We start from the raw sequence: 22905 nt of genomic DNA on the forward strand, positions 1-22905 counted from the left end.
CTGATACTGCCAAAAGGAGTGGCTCTGAAAGGAAGGAAGGCTTTGCTTAGCTCGTTTTGTTTAACAGTTACTAACAGACTATTCACACCATTTCTCAACTTGGCCTCCAGTATTAGACATACTGTTTCACCTCTGATACTACTGACTTAGTTATTCTAATTCCTTGCATCCCTTGCTTGTAAGCCATTAAATTCCTTTCCTTAAGAAGCTCGAAGGCAGCCAGCATGCACATTTGACTGAAAGAATCTTTTTGCCTACTCTCTGTGGTCAGGAATACCCGGGCCTCCAGGGCCCCCTGGGAGGGTTGAACTTCTGAAAGGTGAACCAGGTGACTGTGGTCTGCCGGGGCCTCCAGGTCCCCCAGGCCCACCAGGCCCTCCAGGACGCAAAGGCTTCCCAGGATGTGATGGAAAAGATGGCCAGAAAGGTATGAATGCAAGTAGTTCTTTAAGTAGTACTGGATGACTTTCATTATTTAGCCCTTAAGGGTCTGGGGTATGCACCACTATGAGGTATTTCTCATTTCCTGTGGAAACAGTGACTACATTTCCAAAATGTCCTGACTTTCCCAGAGTCCTAAAATTTGGGTAATAGTTGGACAAGTAAGAAGAAGAAACACAAGTTCATCTTTAGCCCCTAATAACATACTTGATAATCTTCTAGACAAGAACTAAACAATAGAAATTTAATGCAAGCTACGTATGTAATTAAAAGATATAGTAGCCACATTTTCAAAGTAAAAAGAAACAAAAGAAATTTTCATACTTTATTTTATTTAACATAATATATTCAAATATTATTTTAACATAAAATCGATATGAGTTATCAAAGGGATAATTAGGTCTGGCTGTATAAACCTGGTTCTTGTCCCAAATAAGACACTCCTTTCTGCTGCTGAAATCTGGTGTGTATTTTACACTTATGGCACAACACAGCTTGGACTTGCCAGTTTCAAGTGTTCAGTAGCCACATGTGGTTAGTGGCTTCTGTATTGGACAGTTCAGTTTTAGACTGCTGACTTTGTCTTTTTATAATCACAAGAGTCTCCATTACTAAATAGTCTCCCACTACTTAAGGCTAAAATATTTATTTTAACTAATTTTTACCTAACTGCTAATGTTTGGGGACCTTAGTTTTTGGTTACGAGAATTTTAGAGAATTATGAGGTTCATAGGACATTTTGTTGAGAAGAGACCAATAAAGCTTATCCATTTTACCTCCCTTATGTCATAAATAAGGAAGCTTGATACCAGAGAAGCAAATGTCGGGCTTCCCTGGTGGCGCGGTGGTTGAGAGTCCGCCTGCCGATGCAGGGGACACGGGTTCGTGCCCCGGTCCGGGAAGATCCCACATGCCGCGGAGCGGCTGGGCCCGTGAGCCATGGCCGCTGAGCCTGCGCGTCCGGAGCCTGTGCTCCGCAGCGGGAGAGGCCACAAGAGTGGGAGGCCCGCGTACCGCAAAAAAAAAAAGCAAGTGGACTTGGGTTGGGATTCCAGGGAGGGCTTCCCTGGCGTGATCTGCACGCTACAGAATGAGGAGCACTTGGTGGACAGGGGGAAGGAACAGTATGTGCGAGGTACTGAGTGGCTGGTGTGGCTGAAACTGAGAGAGTGAGGAAGAGGGGGTGGGAACTCAGGGTCGGTGGTCTCCAGACAGTGGAGCATCTTTCCTTATTTTTCCTTTCCGTCACGGTCCTTTGGACTGTCTCCAGAGAAAGTTCAAGATGACTGGGCTTTTCATTCTAATTTAGTTTTGTCTTGGTCATGGAACAATATTCCTTAGTCCGGTTGATGGATAGTTATCAGACAGAGGCAGCTCTTCTCGACCTCGCAGAAGAAAGTTGGGGTCTATTCTGCACTCTAAGGCTGGCTTTGCCCTGCATTTTGCTGGAGTGAACCTCTGAATTCAGTCCATTGAGCTGTCATTATCTTTATATTGCTTCCTTCTAGTGCCCTCCTTTTCATGTGTTTGTTTTAGGACCAATAGGATTCCCGGGGCTGCAGGGGCCACCTGGAACTCCTGGGCCACCTGGAGAGAAGGGTTTACCTGGACCTCCAGGCAGACAGGGGCCCTTGGGTCCTCCAGGTAAGCTTCTAATGCCTAGTCATCTCCACCCAGCAGCCTCCATACAGTGTTTTGTTGAAATAGTTATGATGAGGGTCATCTTTCAGAAGGTAATTATCCTGAAATTACCAGCAAATTCTAATGTTAAGGTTTTTCTGATGAAGATTATGTTTCTCTCAGGCTGCACTACAAAGTCTCAGGTTTGTTAAACTTATTTATTATCGGAGCAAGTAAGTTTGAAAGTTAGGAGTTGATTTTACATGTACTGTTTCTAAGGTAAATACCCATAAATCTGTGTTCCCTCACACAGGAGGCAAAGACTGATTTGATTATTGTATGTGAAGACAGTATATTCAGTTCCTGCCCCCAAATTCCCTCCTATCGATTCTCCTAGATGTTTTATTAAACTTTTCCTGTAAAGTACATTAGTTGCTATGAAGATGAAAGGCTATTCGATTTAAGCTCTGTAGACAACAGGTTTTCATCAGAGAGTCAAAATAAGCAAAGAAAGGGTTGGAAGGGCAAACAGACGTGTATTTGAGATTGGCAGAAGTAATACCTTTGAAGATCCTAAATCAATACTATGACAGTATGATGTCAGTTCAGAATATTTTGCAATCTCGTAAATGAGCACTCTAGTCCAAAGAATAAGTACACTGCACTGCTTTGTGATGGATCACAGAACAACATGATAAAGAACTTATACTATGATTCATCTCTTATTTCCTTTCTGTGCATAATCTACAAAACTTGGCAAATTAATATGGAATTTTCAGAAGCCTTCGAATGGACGGAATTTCTACATACATTAAATTGGGGCATATTTGCCGTAAGAAATCAACTTGAATTTTATATTGTGCAAGGGAGTTTCACTTCAGGACTTTCTAGATATGAAAACTCCATTAATCATAGATGTTCTTGTCAGTAACATTGATGTGGACTTTTTATGTAAATAAGATGCTGTCATTCTACTTGTCATTTCACTTTTGTCCTAATTCACACATTTATAATCTCTTTCTGCCATATGAAAATCGTTGTGTGGCCTCATTGTTTGGGCTTTGGATCTGTCCAGGTTCCAGAGGTAAGCATTGCTATAAGATGAATAATTTCCTCTAAATCTCATTTGCAGTCATTTCCGTACTTGCCTTTTTCACTGTATGTGTGAGTGCAACTTTGTTGCATTTTTTAGATGGGGTGCTGTAATTACATTAGGTTTTAATGCCTTTGCTTCCTCGTTACAGATACGGTAACCCCATATTAGAGTGCCCCAATGCTGAGCCTCATTACAGGTTGTCAAGGCGGCATAGAGACTCAGCTTATAGAATTTCAATTCAGGCACAGAGTATGAGTGCTTTCTCTGTGAAAGGCTACAGTACATACCAACGCAGGTTTCCTTTCTAAATTCTACAATATAAATACAGAGAACGTCCCTAAAATAAGTAGTATCAACAACATGAAAAGCTGGGTCCTTACTACCCGGTAAGGGGCTGTGACGAGCCTTTCCCATCACACCCAAAGTCCACTGTCAAGGAGCAAGTTTCTTCGTGTGTTAAAATGAAAATGCCATTATTCTTTTCAACTAAATGTTCACTCAATCCTCCACAACGCGAAAGCGACATATGATTCTGTGTCTGGCACTTTTAAAGAGAATAAAAAGAGTTTCTCAAAACAAGAAAAGAAAAGCTGAAAATTGAAAGTGTGCATTTCTTCTTTCCAGGCCTCTGTTATTAACCCTAAGGAACGTTGCCCTGAATACAGACACCATTTATTATTTTTAGGGCCCTTACAAGAGATACCTTGGCCCCTTTCTTTCAGCTTCTGGTTTGTCAAAAAGTAAAGAAATGCAAAATCAGAAGTTTAAGAAATCCTGCTATTTTAAATGTTTATATTTTTAAATTACTATTGTATATTTAATGAGTTTCACTTCAGTCCTTTTAGTGTCTCTCTGACTGTATATATAAACTCACTGGAATGTAACATCAACATCCTAAATGTGAAGTACCAGCCAAATGCCCGCCCATCCTCCACTAACCTGCTTCCTCCCCTCTACCCTTACTGGTGAATTCCCACTATAATGCACCAGATTATCCAGGGAAAGTAGGAAATACCTACATGCATCTCTCTCAAGTCCCTCAGAGCGAAAAAGCCAAGTTTTACATTAAACTGTATGTACTGTAAAAAGGTCTCTAACTTGGTGTCACTTGTGGTTTCACACAATATTTTCGAGGAGCTTAAATTCCAAACAGCTTATAGGGTTCTAGTTCATTTTTCCACAGGCAGAGTAAGTACCGTGTAGACTACGTTGTCATTGTGGCCAGGTTTTCTAGGATTTTCTCACTGCTTTATCACTGTCCTTAAAATTATTTTGCACATTTGTATGAATTTTAAGAAAACCATAAGTAATCAATGATGTGTTTTACAATATGTTGCATTTCTTAGAATTCACCACGTAGGTGTTCAGAGTTCTCAGGGAAGGCATTATGGGGTGCGGGTGAAGAGGGCAGTTTTGGAGCCAGGATGTCTTGGATTTTTATCTAGACTGTGCCACGTAGTAGCTTCGTGACCTTAGGTATGTTGCTTATTTACCTGAGCCTGACTCTTCTTCCCTGTAACCTTCTAATGACAGCAGCACACACACACAGGCTGGGTGGGAACATTCAATCATAAAGCACTTAGCACGAGGTCTGATGCATGATGAAGCATCCAGTAAGTGTTAGCTGTTAGCATTGTGGCTTAGTGTTATTATTTCTTTTTCCTTGTGGAATGTTTGCAGGGTGACTGAATGAAGATTTAGCAAAAAAAAAAAAAAACCAAAACACAGTTTTTAGAGCTGTGAATGTGCCCAAGAAGAAAAAAAATATTAAACCTTTAGGGCAGTGGTTCTCTAAGTGAGATTCCCCACGTCAGCACCGTCAGCTTTACCTGGGCACATGCTAGATATGTAAAATGTCGCCCCGCGCCTCCAGACCTACTGACTCAGAAACTCTGGGCTAACAAGCCTGACAGATTAACGTCGGAACTGCAGCGTTCCGGTGGTGCTTCTTAGCCCCGGCTAATGTTGGGATCATCTGGAGAGTTTAAAAAATTAGTAATGCCTGGGTTCCACCCCCAGAGATTCCTTTTTAATTATCTAGATGGGATGCTGGCAGCGGTATCTTTGAAAAGCTCTGCAGATGGGATTATTGTAAAATCAAGCTTGAGGGCACTGCCCGGGCCACATCCTATACCAATGAAACCAGTATTTCTGGAGTGGGACCCAGAAATCAGTATTTTTATAACTCGCCTGCATAATTCCAACGTGCACTCAAGGTTGAAAGTCACCGCCTCAGTGCCTCTAGCAGTCCTGAAATTGTCCCCTTGAGTAGCAGACGCTCTGGAAACCCAGGTGGCTGCAGTGTAGGCCGATGAATTAGGGTGATGTTAAGCTGAGTATGAGGAATGCACCGGGACCTCTCCCCATGCCACCTGTGGCCAGCTCCTGGTAAGAAATAGCCCAAAGTTTGCGAATCCTGTGAAGGTCACCACATGATCGCTGTCACGGCCCATTTTCACTATTTCATACTTCTTTTGCTTCCTCTGAGATCCCATTCACTCACTCATTCAGGCATTCAGTCATTAACAGAAAGCATTCTAGAAGTTTTCACAGTGAACAAGACAAAGCCCCATCTTCACAGAGCTGACACTGGATGCTTGAAGATGCTCGATAACGTTTCAGCGTAGTGTCAGAAGCCCATCCAGCTCGAGACGGCAGAAGGACCTGGTTCCTAAGCATTTGAATCCCTCACACAGGTGGTGATTCTAATTTCAGGTGAACCTGGGCCCCCTGCAGACGTGGATGCTTGCCCCCGAATCCCAGGGCTTCCTGGGGTACCAGGCCCAAGAGGACCAGAAGGAACCATGGGGCTCCCCGGAATGAGAGGCCCCCCAGGACCAGGTATGAGCCTCACACTGATTGTTACTGGCAGCATGGATCGCTGAAATGAAGATCTGGGTGTTTGCTACGTAGCTTTTTGGTACGGAGCCGCAACAACTAGTGGGGATGAAGCAGTGGAAACCTCCTTCCCCTTAAACATTTTCTCTGCATCTGTCCAAAGGTTTAATCATGTAGTAACAGGATCGACACATCCCTTCTATTGTGATGAGGAACGCCTACTTTAATCTTTTACTTGTGGGCAGCTTTTGGGCATGAGTTTTTTTTTTGGTTTTTTTTTTGCGGTACGCGGGCCTCTCACTAATGTGGCCTCTCCCGTTGCGGAGCACAGGCTCCGGACGAGCCGGCTCAGTGGCCATGGCTCACGGGCCCAGCCGCTCCGTGGCATGTGGGATCTTCCCGGACCGGGGCACGAACCCATGTCCCCTGCATTGGCAGGCGGATTCTCAACCACCGTGCCACCAGGGAAGCCCGGGCATGAGGTTTTGAAACCTCTTAGCACCACAGAGTAGATGCTCTGTGAGTAGTCATTATTAGGTGTTGATTTGACCTTGAATTAAAAACAATTGAATTGGGACCCAGTGGAGCAGAACAGCCTACAGGAAGGGAGAAGGAGGTGTATCGCTTGGAAGAGGAAAAGGGAAGAGGGGGAGGGTCACGATAAATTATGGCAAAGATCGCGTCATTCATCTAACAGATCTGAGCATTGCTCAGTCATTGTCAGGGTGGCAGGATTCTTATTTAAGTATTTAAACCAAACCATTCCTTTAAAAGGTGCCCTCCCAATGGTTTATTTTCTCTTCATATATCCCCATCTCATTGGGTAATTTACAAAGAGATTAGAGAGTTTAGGCTGGTCATCTAGAGATAACTTATCTTTTTAGACCAGTGGCAGTGCCTGTGGTTCTAGATACCAAATTCTAGAAACAAATGTGCAAATTAGCCTAAGAGGCATGAAACCATTCCTCTTCCTGGCTTTCCCACTGCCCAGCTGTGGCTCTGGCTCCTTTTGGTTCAGGGCCAAAGAAATTGGAAGTTAAAACTGAATTTTGCACCACCTGTTTTTCCTTGTGTTTCCCCAAACCCAAGTAGCTAAGGACCCAAGAGATGTCCCGGTCCGCTGGAGTCTGTGTAGTTCTTGGGTAGCATCCCGAACAGCTCTGGAGCCTTGTTTATGTTAGTATATGGGGTTCTGTTGTTTGTGCTTGCTGCATTGCATCTGTGTTTGTGCGGTTAGTATGGGGTTCTGTTGTTTGTGTTTGCTGCACTGCATCTGCGTTTGTGCAGTCAGTTAATTGCGTGCGGATGGGAGCAACTTCCTTTAACGGCCCACGGGCGCTGGGAATTGAGAGTAGTTACTTTTTTTTTTTTTGGCACTCTTTGCATGAATAAACCCTTAGTCAGTCAATAAACTCATCACTCAACCTTATTTTAAAACCAAGCTGCCTTGTTGTGTATGTATCTGCAATATTGAGGGCTGGTCCCATCCCCCCTTTAAAAAATTAACTTTCAAGTAGAAGATGTGGCCTGTAATGGGTTTCTGCAAATTCATTTCAGAGAATACTTCCAGACCCCCTCTATTCTTTTTTTTTATATTTATTTATTTTTGGCTGCATTGGGTCTTCATTGCTGCACGCGGGCTTTCTCTAGTGGCAGAGCGTGGGGGCTACTCTTCATTGTGGTGTGTGGGCTTCACATCGTGGTGGCTCCTCTTGTTGTGGAGCACAGGCTTTAGGCACGCGGGCTTCAGTAGTTGTGGCACGTGGGCTCAGTATTTGTGGCTTGTGGGCTCTAGAGCGCAGGCTCAGTAGTTGTGGCGCACAGGCTTAGTTGCTCCGCGGCATGTGGGATCTTCCCAGGCCAGGGCTCAAACCATGTCCCCCTGCACTGGCAGGCGGGTTCTTAACCACTGTGCCACCGGAAAAGTCCCCCTCTACTCTTTATATGCAGTACTAGGCATTGTGGGCAATACAGATGTGAATGAGATGTGGGTCTCACAGCCTCATGGTAGACATAGCTGGCAGATCATAAGTAATTCAAAATAATGCGAAATTATAATTCGTGTTTTGAAGGAGTTTCAAGCAAAAGGCATTAGGAAAACGGGATGGGGAGAGGTAATTCCAGCCTGGAGGATTGTAGGACTTTTAAGACCCCAGCAAGAGCTGACCTTTGAGCAGAGCTTGTAAGGAGAGATTGGACTTTGAAGAACCAGAATTGTCCAACAGGGAGATGGCAGGAGCGCAATTGGGGCAGGTTGGCCTAATAATCCAGAAACTGAGAACCGGCTACATCTTTGCTGCTCACAGTGTGGTCTGAGGACCAGTGGCAACTGAGGCCACCCTCCAGACCCACCTAATTAGAATCTGCATTTTAACAAGATCCCCAGAATATTTGTGTATACATTCAAGTTTGAGAAACCCTAACTATATTATATGAATGCTGTCCTCAAAATAGTCAGCTAAGGGTGATGCCTTCTTGAGTGACTCAGTCCTAGCTCTAGGTTAAAGTCACCTGGAGGGGCTTGAAAAAACATTGATGTCCAGGGCTCATCCCAGACCAGCAAAACTCAGAGGGAGACAGGGCCCAAGCATCAGTGTTTTGAGAAAGCTGCCCAGATGACTGTAGCAGGCAGCCAGGGCTGAGACCCATTGCTTCACCCCAATATCATTAGAGACCAGATAGGTAGTTGGGTTCACTTTGGTGGCTTTGGAAAATAACCGAAGAAAGTGACAAAAAAATCAAATGGGCAAACTCTGCACACTTTAACTTAGTAGTTATCCTGGGCACATAAAAGATTCTCTCTGCATAGATTGTGAGCTTCTGAAAGAGGGCTGACTGTCTCTGTGGTCCAGGTGTGATCACCTGTCATCTCGAATTCCTCCTGACTTGGGGTCGGATGGGCTTATCCAGCCGCAGGTGGCCACAGAACGGCCGTCTCTGGCTTCCCATGCCCTCTCCTTACTGATGTCACTGACCCTGCCTGCTGGCAGTGGGGACACCCGAGGCCACCGTTGTGCCACAGAATATGATTGTTATGTTAAAAAAAAAAGTGCACAGTCCTTCCCGGGAAGCATCACCCACTTTCCCCAGCCGTCTAACAGTGTGGGCTGCACTGCTCTGTGGTCCAGCTTCCCTGGAGCTCCTTTTGGCCCTGCTGTGTACCTGCTCCCAACCCACTGCTTTCTATGGGGCCCCCTCTTCTCTGATACAGCCCCCAACCCAGCTCCTGTTGTAAAGAACCCTCTTTGCCAGCAATGTATTCCTTGGTCCCCCTCCCTGTCTGCTCCCACTGGCCACCCTAGATGCATTGGCCGTGCTATCCAGTTACTGAAAAGTGACAGGTATATTCTGAGGGTCTAAAGTGGCCCAGCCGTGATGGACTTGCGTCATCTGTCCTTTTCTGAAGGCGATTCTTTCAGCAGGGTGTGTGGGGCTGTAAAGACCACCCCAAGGTTGGTTGTGAAGGATCAGCTGCCCCTGCGAAGTACCACCTTCGCTTAAAATGACATTGTGGTTTTCTTCCTGTTTTCCCTCAAAACCTCTTTCATTGCTAAGCTGATTTTGTATCCAAGGGCTGCCGCTGAAACCTACATAGAGAAAAATGAAGTTATGACTCTTTGCTACCCAGTATGAGTGGGTAGTGGCCACACTAAGTAAAACTTGAGTCTGTTAAGAGCTCTCGATCACAGAAGGTCTAATGCTTCTCTACTCACACATCTCTTTTTTTTTTTGCGGTACGCGGGTCTCTCACTGCTGTTGCCTCTCCCGTTGCGGAGCACAGGCTCCGGACACGCAGGCTCAGCGGCCATGGCTCACGGGCCCAGCCGCTCCGTGGCATGTGGGATCTTCCCGGACCGGGGCACGAACCCGCGTCCCTTGCATCGGCAGGCGGGCTCTCAACCACTGCGCCACCAGGGCAGCCCCACACGTCTCTTCGATCTACAACTTCTCCTTCCTGGGTGGCCCTCAAAGGCTGAGACTTCCTGTGATGAACGCAAAAGTGGTTTCCATTCTGGTTTGAACCGTCACTGCCTAATGGACTTCCCCACATCCTGTTGGGAGCGTTTACCTTCTAGTCAACACGTGACTCTCTCAGAGGAGGGACTCCATCCAACATTGCTGGGCTTTTAGACGTAGGTCTGTTCTGTAAAACAAGTTCCAAGTAGAAAACTCTGGGTACACAACTCGAGTTAACAAAAGCCTTCCTTCCTGACTCTCAGAAACGTCATCTGCTGACAATTTCCCTTTGTCTTCCCCTAAAGGGAGCAAAGCCTCTATTGTAACATCTGGCAGGGAACTCTTTCCCAGACGGCACAGTGAGCTCGTCGCATGTCCATACTTGAGAAGGAATGTTTGCTGCCTTGTCTGTGATACGCCCATTGCTTCACTGTCTCATTAGCCCTGGGCAGCCCTTTCCAGGATCGCACAGTGGCCACGTGTTGGAATCACCTCGTTGGGTGGGAGAGAAAAGAGTGCTCTGAGCTCACCGTGCGGCCCTAGGTTCCTTCCGAGATAACGGATATTCTCTTCGAAGCTGGTGGAAAGAGATGCACCAACTCACGTACCGCAGCGCCATCCAGGAAGAGGCTTCTGCCCAGTTAGACAGGGGAGGGCGTCCCTCCCCTCCATGGGGAGGAGAGGTTTCCTTTCTCACTTACTGAATGGTGACCATGTAAGAACGTAGTCCAGGCACTGCAGGACGTTCCAAGAGAATTTGTTTATGATCCAAGAGGAGACAGAGTGACATCACAGCACCCCGAAAGCCAGGAGCGCCCCCGACGCCCACACTGAACTTAGTGTGACCAGCGTCGGGTGTAGGGGGGTTGGTGGCTGCTGGATGTGGGATGAAAAGAGGAGGTTTGTGGGGGCCACTTGGGCAGGCGATGTTAGGACAAAATGTAAAGGCGGTGACATTTGGGGGGCGTGCACTTCAGATGGCTTTAAGGGTGCCTGTGTGAGAGCGGAGTCGAGTGAGATGTCTGGTCCCCTGAGTACGGCAGGCCCTATGTCACATCCTCAGGTGGCCCCCGCTGCCTTGAAGAACACGTCCCGGCGTGGAAAAGAGGGGCAGCTACTGAAGTGAGCCCCCTTGGACTTAATGGTTGGTTTTAGGCTAATTTGTGGCAGAGAGAGGGATTGGACAGAGAAGACTGATCGAGAAAGGGAGAGAGGGAGAGAGAATAGAGGTAGAGAACGGAAACCTTGAGGGACTAGTGATTCAGGTAATTAGGGGAAGGGCTGCAAGGTCCCCCTCAGGCAGGGACCAAATCTGCTACCCAGACCAAAGGAGATCGTGGCTAATGAACTTAGTCGTGGGCCAAAAGGAGCCAAACACTTAAAGAACCGCTCGAGTCTCAGTGTGACGGCCGGCCGCCGAGGCCCCAGGGAACACGCCTGAGCCCTGGTCACCAAGCAGGGTCTGGAGATGGATGGCGCAGCCTCTGCCCTCAGCCTGCCAGGCCTGTTTCCTCGCTACATGTGGTCAGCACCATGGCCTTTCTTAGCCTGCGTTTCCCCACTGGTAGCCTGGCTTGTGGGAGCACCTCGTCACGTGGCTCCTGTGAAGACTGAACTGGATAATTCACATAAAGGGGTAGCACCTTGTAACCCTCAACAAAGAACTGTTGTTAAAAATTGCTGCTCAGGGCTTCCCTGGTGGCGCAGTGGTTGGGAGTCCGCCTGCCGATGCAGGGGACACGGGTTCGTGCCCTGGTCCGGGAAGATCCCACATGCCGCGGAGCGGATGGGCCCGTGAGCCATGGCCACTGAGCCTGCGCGTCCGGGGCCTGTGCTCTGCAACGGGAGAGGCCACAACAGTGAGAGGCCCACGTACTGCAAAAAAAAGACCAAAAAAATTGCTGCCCTTGCTTTAAATTTAACCTGACTCTCAACTAAATGCTATTAAGTTTTATTCATTCCTCCATTCAGGCTTCCAAAAAATTATTCTTAAGGAAAATATTTAATTACAAAAGCCAGATATGTTCAATGTTAAAAACAACAACAACAAAAAACAAACCAAAAATACCCAACCAGGTCAAATATACAAGACTATGAAGCAAATGTGAAAATGTCTCACTCAACACCTCGCTGCTCTGGCTTCAGATCCTGACTCTGCCCATTAATGATTCATTGGCCTTAATTGATCAAGTTACTTGATCTCTTAGAGCCTCAATTATCCCCACTGCCAAGTGGAGACAGTATAACCCCAACTTCAGGTAGCTGCAGGGATGAAATGAGCCAGTGCAGGTTGGTCCAAATGGGAGGCCCAGGGCTGACATGAGGAATCCATGCAGTAAATGCTAGCCTAGTGGGTGTCACATTGCTGTCATCACCACCATTGTGAACTTCCCTGCAGGGTGCAAAGGAGAGCCCGGGCTGGATGGCAGGAGAGGCGAGGATGGCCTTCCAGGGTCCCCTGGGCCTCCAGGACACAAAGGTGACATGGGAGAAGCAGGCTGCCCAGGAGTACCAGGTAAGGAGTTTCGGTTTCTCTTCTTTTCCCTGGCACAGTGGATCTAAGACTGTTTACAAGATCCCCTGGCCTCTTAAGCATTTGCCTTAGACATCCACTCACCAGGCTTTAGGGAGACAAAGCAACAAGAACAGAACAGGATGTGTCCTCCACATTTTAACTGATACTCGACCATCATAAAAACAGGTCAAGGCCCTGTGTCCATTATTTTCCCAAAACACTGTACATTAACCTAAAAGGCTCTGCCATTTCCGCTGTTCACTTTCCCGAGGTAAGCCTGGCATTGGCTGTGTGACTGCCACTGAGAGGCTGTGCTGAAGATCTTGGGGACGGCGGGGGTGGTCTCACATCTACAACTGACTGAATCACTTGGCCTCTGGTTTTCTGAGTTCATTCATCTTAGCATACAGCCATCAATCAACTTATAAAGAATACAAGGCTGTTCCTTAAGAAAAATATTTGAGAGTGGGCCTTGGATGAGAAGAGATAAGACTCTACAGAATATAAATTTGAACTGTAACACACTAGGCAATATGTTAGGGCCCAAAGACTCCCAGATACCCTCTCATCTTTGGAGAGTATCTGTCTGGCAGTACCGGGTTACTAATGAGAAGCAGGTGAAGGGGTGGGAGAGGGACTGAGGACGGGGCACTGCAAGAAAATGGAAGCTGCAGTCCAAAAGCAGCAGCTCAGCTTCTGCTCTGTAGAAGTTGTTGCCCTGTAGAAATGCGGGCTTAACGTTCCCTACACTCTGCTTTTCTAGCCGGAAATCTTAACTCATCAAATCTTGGTAAGTCAAAGAAAACACATGAGCACGATGCAGTCCGTAAGCTACCACTTTGTAACTTCTGGTTTATAGATGAGAAGAGCTGCCAGTCTTCCAGAAACAACACATTTTTAAAACACCGTTTGATTTCAGAGTCTAACCTCACCTTTTGCTTTTGGCAATTAGAAGTAGCCACGGGCCTTCTTCCAAGGGCCATGGGTCGGCCCTTTAGAGATGCCAAAGGAGAGGCTCCTGCCCACATTCTGTACAACCATTCATTTCCCACCAGCCACTTAAACAGTTCTGGAATTCGGCTCTCCTTCCGCCTCCCTCCCTTATAAAAGAAGAGCTACAAAGCCAAACATATGGATTCCAAGCCCTTGTCCTTCTTAGAATGGAACTGACGATATGGCAGAACAATGGGACAGGTCTGGGAGGTGTCAGAAAGACTAACTTTGAGATTCGCCTTTTCAGAGAGCAGGTTCCCAGTCTAGTCGGAGGGGTCTGGGAGATCCTACATGGGGTGTGTCATTCTAGCTCTTTTCTTCTCAGCACTTATCATTTATTAAGTATTTCACAATTTACCTTTCGATTATGCTTATTGTCTTTTCTCTTCTTTGAGTAAAACGTAAGCTCTAGGAGGCCAGGGATTCTCATCGGTTTTTGTGCTAATGTAAGACAAGCAGCTAGAAGTTGCCTGGAACAGGTCCTTGCTGGATGAGTTGTTGGTGTACATTGCAGTTGTGTGAGGGGGACATTCCTCTCTGCTCCCTGAGTACTTAGCACAGCAGCAGACGGGGTGGTGCTAAGAATGCTTGTTAAACTGAACTTGCTAAATGGCCTTTATTTATTTGTGTTTCTTTATTCCTCCAGGCCCTCCTGGGCCCGTGGGGGATCCTGGGCCCGAAGGGTTCGGCCCTGTAGACCCCAGTGGCTTCCTCCTGGTTCTCCACAGTCAAACTGATGGAGAACCCACCTGCCCCGCGGGCATGCCCAGGCTCTGGACTGGGTATAGTCTGTTATACCTGGAAGGACAGGAGAGAGCTCACAATCAAGACCTTGGTACGTAGCTGGCACGCGGTCACCCAGATTCATTGCTTAAGAGCAAAACTTTGGGGTTAGTTTTACGGATTCATCAACATCTTAAACGGTCAGTCATCTATGGGATTTTTTTTTCTTTTTCAACTACCATGCTAATTCTCAACTAATTCTGTTAAACCTGTGATCCTGAGAGGTGCCAAAGAAGCTCATTCTGGCTATAGTTATTATTATCTGACTACTTATTATTAGTTAAAAAAAATAATTCTTAAGGGTAACTCTGATATGAAGTGCAATTTTTATTTCTCAGTGTGAATGATTTGATCAGGATATGGTTGGTTCCTGAGTTTAGATGTAAAATGGTACCCTGGTGGTTATATGGTGTGGCATTAGCCAGCATCAACTCCTCAACCTACGCCAATTTTTAAAATTGAAATACATTTGACATATAACATGATGTAAGTTTAAGGTGTACAAAAGTGTTGATCCGATATATCATAAGATGATTCCGTTGTATCGATAGTTGGCACCTCCCTCGTATCGCATAACTATCACTTCCTTTTTGTGGTGGGAATAATTAAGATCTAATCCTTAGTAAATTTGATGATAGGATACAACATTGTTGTCTGTGTTCATTCCACTGTGCATTAGATCACCAGGACTTATTTATCTGCTAGTTGCAAATCTGTACCCTTAAGCAACATCAGAACTTTATTCAGGGAGTTGTCCTTGGCACTACCTGTCAGTCTTCAATAGTGGATTTGTGAGCTGCAGGAACTGATTTTTAAGTCGAGGGTTGAGTCCCCCCGCCCCCTGGGTGCTGGCACTCGTGGTCTCCCCGAGATAGTGGTGGCTGGAGTGGTGGGTGCAGGAGGGCTGTGCCCACAGGGACAGCTGGTGTTAAGGTGAGTCTCGTCACGGCTCTCATTGGGCTGTGACCCCCCCCCCCAGTCCATAAGGTGGTGAAAGGGTGCAGGCCTAGAGGGGCAGCTACTTACATGTGTACCACGGGTCACCTCCCCTGCCCTGGTCTAGCCAGAGCCACCACGGCCTCGCTCTGCAGAGCTTTGGGAATAAAATCCAAACTCCTTAACAAGGTGGACAGAGCCCGCATCCTCTGGTCTGATTTACCTTGGGATGCCCTTGAGACAGACCCAGACCTGCTCTCCCCACCTTCCCCCGCAATGAATTTGAGTTCTTTGAGCTCCATGCCCCCTTACTACCCCTGGCCCTCTTTACTGCTGTATAAATAGGCCTTTCCTTTGAATGGTCACCACCATCTCCAGACCCGGCCAGATCTTTTTCATAATTCAGGTCCTAGCGTAGAGTCACTTTTTCCAGCCATCCTTCTTGTAAGCCCCAGTGCCTCCACTTCTCAGGGCTTGTGCTGCTGTGTTCCCAGGGCCCGTCTGCCCCTCCCGTTCCCCCATCAGGCCGGGCTAGGAGCTTCTTGAAGCTCTCGGGGAAGAGCTGTGCTCACCTCTCCCTCCAGCACCCGGCCTACTGCTTGGCTCCCGAGAGAGTGACAAGTGGCCGAGGGAATGCGGGCTGGCCCCTGAGACCGCGGAGGCGGCCAAGTGGTCAGGGGCACACCGTGCCCTCGCCGCCATAGCAGCAGGCTTTGGCCAGAGCCTCCCGATGCCAGACCGTGTGCGCACAGATGGGCCATGTCGGGGAGGCCGCTTCTGCACCCCGCACACCAGGTTGCCGCCTTCCCTCCCAAGGTCTGGCGGGCTCCTGCCTCCCCATGTTCAGCACGCTGCCCTTCGCCCACTGCAACATCCACCAAGTGTGCCAGTACGCCCGGAGGAACGACAGGTCCTATTGGCTGGCGAGCGCCGCGCCGTTGCCTATGACGCCGCTCTCGGAGGAGGAGATCCGCCCGTACCTCAGCCGCTGCGCCGTGTGCGAGGCCCCCGCGCAAGCCGTGGCTGTGCACAGTCAGGACCAGTCTGTCCCGCCGTGTCCGCGGGCCTGGAGGGGCCTCTGGATTGGGTACTCTTTCCTGATGGTGAGCCCCTGCACGCCCGCCGTCCCTAAGCCCCCTTCCGTCCGGACTGGACTGTAATTCTGAGAGTGCTGTGCAGACCGGATGGCAGTAGGACACGGGGTCACGAAGGCCACCACAGACTATAGCCTGTGGAGATGCAGGGCCACTCTTTTTTCTTATTGTCCATGATTTTTTTTTTTTTTTTTTTACTTTGGTAGAATTGGAAGATGGGTTTGCGTCAGCCCTCAGCGGAAGTGGCTTACTGCCGCGTGCTCACCCCTCACGCCTCCCGCGCCTCCTCTCCTCAGCCGATTGTAGTTTCTCCCTCCTGGGATGACTTTCAGGGAAAATGTAAATCAGGCCCAGACCTCGGCGTGTCACTGGATGGGTAGGGGGTTGTCTGCAGATGTCTGAGCCCTAATTCTCTCTTGTTGTCCGGGTAGCACACAGGCGCTGGGGACCAAGGAGGCGGCCAGGCCCTCATGTCACCCGGCAGCTGCCTGGAGGATTTCAGAGCTGCACCGTTCCTTGAATGCCAAGGACGTCAGGGAACTTGCCACTTTTTTGCAAATGAGTATAGCTTCTGGCTGACAACTGTGAGACCTGACTTGCAGTTTTCCTCAGCACCCTCACCGGACACCTTGAAAGAAAGCCAAGCCCAGCGCCAGAAAATTAGCAGGTGCCAGGTCTGTGTGAAGCATAGCTAGAGAACCCACCGCTTGTCATCAGGTCACCAAGAGAAATTTGCTAGGAGGCGAAGGCCTCCTAGGCTGTGCTAAGAGATTCAGTGGTGCTCATCTTGGATTCCTGGTTTAGCTGTTCCTTCTGGTTTCGATGTGGTTGTTCCCACAGTACTGTAATCCCTTCCTCCGTTCGGGACAGATTAAGCAAACGCTACACGTGTGGATTTGTTTGGACCTACCAACCTACATGAAACCGGGATATTCTTAGCTGGCTTTATTTAAAAGTATGCTAATTCAGGGGAAGGCAAATAGATGATACAAATTACATTACTGAAAACGTCATTCATTGGTTAATAGCAACTCAAACAATTGAAGTCAATTACTCTGTAACACAGTGGGCTTCTGGATGGATTTTACAGGAAAAAATAAATAGGCCAACAAATGAAACTAGAAAGTAGAGATTTCCTACGTTTCAAAATGATTTCCTCTGTAATCTGTTTTTCCATGCACTTTAACTGTAAAACTATGACCCACGGAGATTAAACAAAAATCCACACAGCCAGCCTGAAGAGTTCATTTCAAAGCAGAATGAATCATTATGCCAGGAAGGACCACGGCCGCTGTATTCCAGAGATGCGACATTAGCATAAAACACATCACAGATGAACATAAAACATTATGTTCTCGTCTGCATTTTTCAGAGAACAGAAATGCCTGCTTTGGCAACCCATTGGAAAAGTAGCAATTATGGAAAAAATATACGTCCAGTGAGGGATTAAGAGTCGAAAAGCTATTAATGAATATTAAGGCAGCGATTCACAAGAATTGACTCCCCACTGCCGTCAACTTCCAAACAGGCCGCTTTTGCCCAGTCGGGGTCTGGCTTGTCTTCCAGTGTGCGTGCTAATGGGACTGGAGCCACATGGGGCCATGTTCACATAAAGCATCTTGTTCCCCTCCCTGGGGGCGCCTGCAGAGCTGCCTCACAGAGAGGGCCTGCAACGGACACTTTCCCTCCAGCCACATAATGGCATCTCATACGGGGAAGTGACAGAGCTATCATTATGCACTTGGGAGAAAATTAAGGGCCGACTTAATTAAACTTAGGTAAGAAGATTCATTTTAAGTCATCATCACCCCATGCCCCCAAAAGACCTAGCACTCTTTTAAATGAAACAAAGATAACCTACAACTTGAATTTTATGTTCCTGTTATTGGTTTTTACAGGAGCATCCTGCTTTTCTAATCTTAAAAACATTCTTATATTTTATATCAGTCAGTACTAGAGCAAAGCAGCAGTTTGATATTTGGCATTAATATCTTCTGTAAAAGCTTAGAAGATATGTCACTTTATAGTGAGTAATTTTCTGTATAGCAAAGGATAGGTTTTCTGTTTTGCTGGGAATTCAGTGGTCTAATCCTAAAAGTTAGAAGGCTTATTGGAAAAGATTTCTAGGAAACTTGCCTTCCTTATTTAAATAAATGTTATTCTAGAGAAAACTAAAGAAATTTCTCATGAGAAAGTGACATTCATTTCAGTGCTTATTTTCAATGCACTTAATAATTAAGAAAAACTCAATTAAAACTTTGTTTATAAGAAATGCTTTCCTTGGCAAACATCGATTGGGAGTGTGCACTTACATGCAGAATATATTTCAAATGAATTTTGCTCTGGGGTGTCCCCCGGATGGGGGGACAATTTATTTTAAGGCTACTTCCTGGTAAGAAGAAAAAATATACATTTTAAGAGGAAATATTGTCTTGATGTACCAGAATATTTCCTAGTTCATTTGACCCATTTATTAATTTTTTGAAACTCTCCTATGGCATGCTAAATGTTTGATATTGAACCCAATTTCAACCTTGTTTATAATTAACAATTTTGTTGCCAAAAGTTTTATCATATATTACCAAACTTCAAGCCTTCTAAAATTTCATCATGTTCATTCATGAAATTGGTCCGAGAACATTTTCTGGGAAGAGGTAAGGGTGATCGATGGGCCATAGGAAACATATCTTGCTTGCTATTTTAAACACCTTAACTTTGGTATTAGAATTATCTTAATAAGCTGGTCAAATAAATTTTGAAAAAAACAGCCCGAATTAAGTGGGCACGTTCCTGCACAGTGAGTCCTCCACAGTGAGTCAGCCCCCTCCTGAAAAATAGCTTACTTTTCCATAAACTGAAATTTCAGAAATAAGATTTGAGAGATGTGACAATGAGAGAAAACTCTTCATGGAAATGTGATATGACTTAACTCATGCTGTAATCTGTATTCCCTCATGATCGTCAAAGCGTTCTACTATAAAATCACCTCTACAGAGTTTGTGTACATGTTATTGGTGCTTGGGAAAAGAGGAACAGAATGGTCCACTAAAACTGGATTTTATCAAGGATTTTATTTTGAGCCTCTTAGAGATGATAATAAAGCAAATCATTCTGTTTTCCAGGAAATTACATTAGATTTGTGCTTCTATCAGCTCACCAGACTGATATGATAATAGTTACTTTTATTTGGTGTGGCTGCAAGAACAGTGGAAAGATGTGCCTTTAGAGTTGGTTGAATCCAAGCTTCAATCCAGCTCTGTCACTCTCCAGAGGTGTTACCCTGGGTGAGTTATACCAACTCCCTGAGCCTCATTTTCCACATTTACAAAGTGGGACGTAACACCTACTATTGCATTGAAAATTAAGTTAGATTCTATGTCCAGCAGATAGCAGACCTTGTATATTTATTATGGTCACATCTTCTATTTAAAACAAGATGTTTAATATGAAAAATATTTCTTGGGATTCTTTACATAGTAGAATTAACATAAGGATTCTCACAGGGCATATAAATTACTGATTAGAATTATTTATACCTGGCCAATTCTTAATGTCTTTGGGAATGCTATTTTATTTCAATTCTCAAAGTTATTGTACCACACACACAAAACTCACAATTTCCTGCAGGGTCATTATCAGGAAGTTCTGCAGGGAACAAAACAACTGACATTAAAAAGTCAGTACTCTGCAATTGTCACTGTTATTATCTGCCAGAGACTCTGCATAATGCATTTTCAACCACCAAGGCTGGCTGCCACATCTGTGTGAAATGCTTGAATTTTATGGCGCTTAAATATTTAATGATTCATAGGAAAAAATGTGAAATGTGTCTGATAAGTTGCATCCCTTTCTCTAACCTAGGGTTGTAAAGTTAAAGACTTTCAACATGTAAACTTTGCAAGATGCCTGACCTGCTATTGACATTGAAATCTTGTATTACAATTTATAATATCACTTACTACGTATAAAATTTCTGCAATGACCTCCAAAAACAACTGTGTTTTATCTGGTGCATTAATTTTCTTTCAAGCCAAAGTGAGTTTACTACTTAACCTACCTTGTAATACAGCCTACCTTGGGTCTGGCTCAGTCGGGAAAACAGGAAAGGTTACACGTGGTAGAGGTGCGATCTGCAGATGGGAAGAGCATGTGAGCAGAGTGTGGAAAGTGACCCCCTTGGCTTGGGAAAGCGTGGGATTCTGAAGCTCCTGGAAGCACTGTCCCGTACACAGTGACGGGGTGGGGTGGACATGAAATCAGGCCTCAGGGCCCGAGGCGTCCTGCAGCAGCCTCTGCTGAGTTGCATGCACTCTCCAGCATGGGGCAGAGACCCCGCGGGTCTCAGCTGTCCCATTAGTTGAACCACCTGTTTCACAAGGTTGCTGTAAGGGTTAAGAGTAAGAGAGATAATTACAAAGAGATATAAAACGTAAGGTACTGTTACTGATGACCAGAGTAACTGGCAGTTAGGGGTTTGTGACGATTATATTTTTATAGCCCACGCACTGCTGAGCACAGGGGTGGCTGCAGTGCCGATATTCACAGGTAATACTCACCTGTTTCATGAAGTAACTCTTTTTAAGTAGGAGGGAACTTGAGTGGTATTTGGTCCAACTTCTCAACAGAAAAATAATGCTGTTAACATTTCTTGAGCACCTACTATGTGACAGAAACTGTATGAACCCTGTTATAGGTGCTCCCCTCAACCTCTCAACTATCCTATTTTACAGACGAGGAAACTGAGGTTTGGAGAGAATGAATAACTCGCTCAGGGTCACACAGTCAGCACCCAGCAGAACTTGAACCCTGGTCCATCAGTCGCTAAAGATTGTATTTTACCCACACCATCGCCTCCCATACTATTGATTTCATTACATAATTCTCTTCCCAAGCAGCAATATGTATTACCTCCAAATTCAATGATTTCTTCTAGCAATGTTTCAGTTTTCCTTGATAAAGTATAAATCGTATGTTCCAATCTGCCAGTTCATCTGAAGATCTAAACAAGATGTCAAGATCACTCTCTCCTTGCCCCTAAAGAAGAAGAAAAAAAAAAAAAAAGGGTTAGCACAGACACATCAAACACACCTGCAAAAGTACAGTGGCCAGATTTGGCGGTACCCATAGGGGCTCCCTGGTGATACTCTTTGAATGTCCTGGAATCTTGAGTTTTGTGCACTAGGTCGCAGCATTTGTGACGTGGGGCATGCCTCAGACTGACACAGGGAAGATGGAGACCTCTGCCCACCATCTGGTGAGCATGCTGTCTTATGAAGTGTTGGGAAAGGCCTGGATTTTTCTATTTCTATGGACAAAAGCTTTCTTTCAAGTGATTCTTTCCTGTGATTCAAGAAAACACACACACACACACACACACACACACACACACACACACACACACAAACCCTCAACAGTATCAAGCAGCCACAGGCACCTCTTCATGTGTGCCGCTGGCGATGGTATAAATGAGCTTCTGTTTCAATCCACAAACGTTTATTGGTTTTGACATTCCAGACAAAGCATTGTTTCAGGTACTGTGAAGAGATACACAGTAACACATTCAGGGTTCCTGCCCTTGTGAAGTTTACAATCTAGAGAGAAAGACAGTCCTCTCACTGAAGGATAACTAGCAATTAATTCTAAGTGGTCTATAAGAGCGGAACATTCTGGGTTGTGGTGCCTGATGGCAGGATGGGGAGAATCTGGATGGGCAGAGGGAGAGGAGAAGGTTGCTTCAGTTAAGTCACAGGGTCAGGAAAGCTCACAGCTTGGACGGCGAGACCAGTTAGCAGCACAGACTCTGTTATGGATACGGGGGGATGAGGCTGAAGGGCTGGCTGGAGCCCCATGGTTGAGGCAGATGAGTTTGACCTTTATCCTTTGGCAACAGAGAGACAATAGAAGGCACTGAGACGGTGAGCGGCATCGCAAAAGTAGGTTTTGGAAGATAACTGGCAGCGCTGTGTAGAACTGAGTGAAGAGGTATCTTAAGTATTGAGCAATGTACTGAGAGATTTTAAGGTCCTTCTAAGCAGGGAGTCTGTGACTCTAAAATGAAAGACTAGGGGCAAACAAAGGGAAGTGACTGCAATAATCCATGGGAAGGGAAAGGAAGAGATGATAGGTTTGTTTTGTTTTGTTTTAATGACTATTTGATTGAATCTCCCAAGATGAACTAGGACTTGGGAAGTCGGTGGCCAAGTTGGCCACACCCTCTCTGTTTTACTGTCCTTGTTTGGTGGTGGGTCTCAGCCCTTTAACTTACTCCCCAAGCGGCGGAATGTGTGACCAATATGTAGACTGGCCCCGACTCTACAAAAACCAGCCATTTACTGTCTGGGCCTCAACAACAGACAGCTTAAAAGGACAGAGGAGCCTTGAACAATCATGTACAACTTTGGAATCACCGGCACTAAATACTTCCAAGGTCACGAAGAGGAAGCAATTTCACTGCTCCCTCATCTTGAGAACCAAGGAAAGATTCTGAATTAAGAGGTCTCATAAGTTGACTAACCACAACCAAAGTGTGGGGATGTTTAACAATCAGGAAATTACTATTAAAGCAAAGAAACCCAATTTAAAACCAGCTCTAAACGCTTATTTCCTATTAGAGACAGTCGAATGCACTGACT

General features: G+C 45.9%; 1 protein-coding gene across 1 annotated transcript in view; it reads left to right on the forward strand.

Annotated features, from left to right (window-relative positions):
- COL4A4 (collagen type IV alpha 4 chain) overlaps window positions 1-20975 on the forward strand; it is a 124808-nt gene extending 103833 nt beyond the window's left edge. The window contains exons 40-47 of the mRNA XM_089916079.1: window positions 272-427; window positions 1978-2085; window positions 3137-3145; window positions 5873-5998; window positions 12351-12467; window positions 14107-14295; window positions 15996-16282; window positions 16705-20975. Of these exons, the coding sequence (XP_089772205.1) occupies window positions 272-427; window positions 1978-2085; window positions 3137-3145; window positions 5873-5998; window positions 12351-12467; window positions 14107-14295; window positions 15996-16282; window positions 16705-16968 (1256 nt within the window). The 3' untranslated portion in view covers window positions 16969-20975. The remainder of the gene's footprint in view (window positions 1-271; window positions 428-1977; window positions 2086-3136; window positions 3146-5872; window positions 5999-12350; window positions 12468-14106; window positions 14296-15995; window positions 16283-16704) is intronic.
- The last annotated feature ends 1930 nt before the right edge of the window (window positions 20976-22905 follow it).

This window comes from Delphinapterus leucas, chromosome 8 (genome assembly GCF_059928025.1).
Source record: "Delphinapterus leucas isolate spDelLeu-1000000601 "Yukka" chromosome 8, BTC_Dleu_Yukka2, whole genome shotgun sequence".
Lineage (NCBI taxonomy): Eukaryota > Metazoa > Chordata > Mammalia > Artiodactyla > Monodontidae > Delphinapterus > Delphinapterus leucas.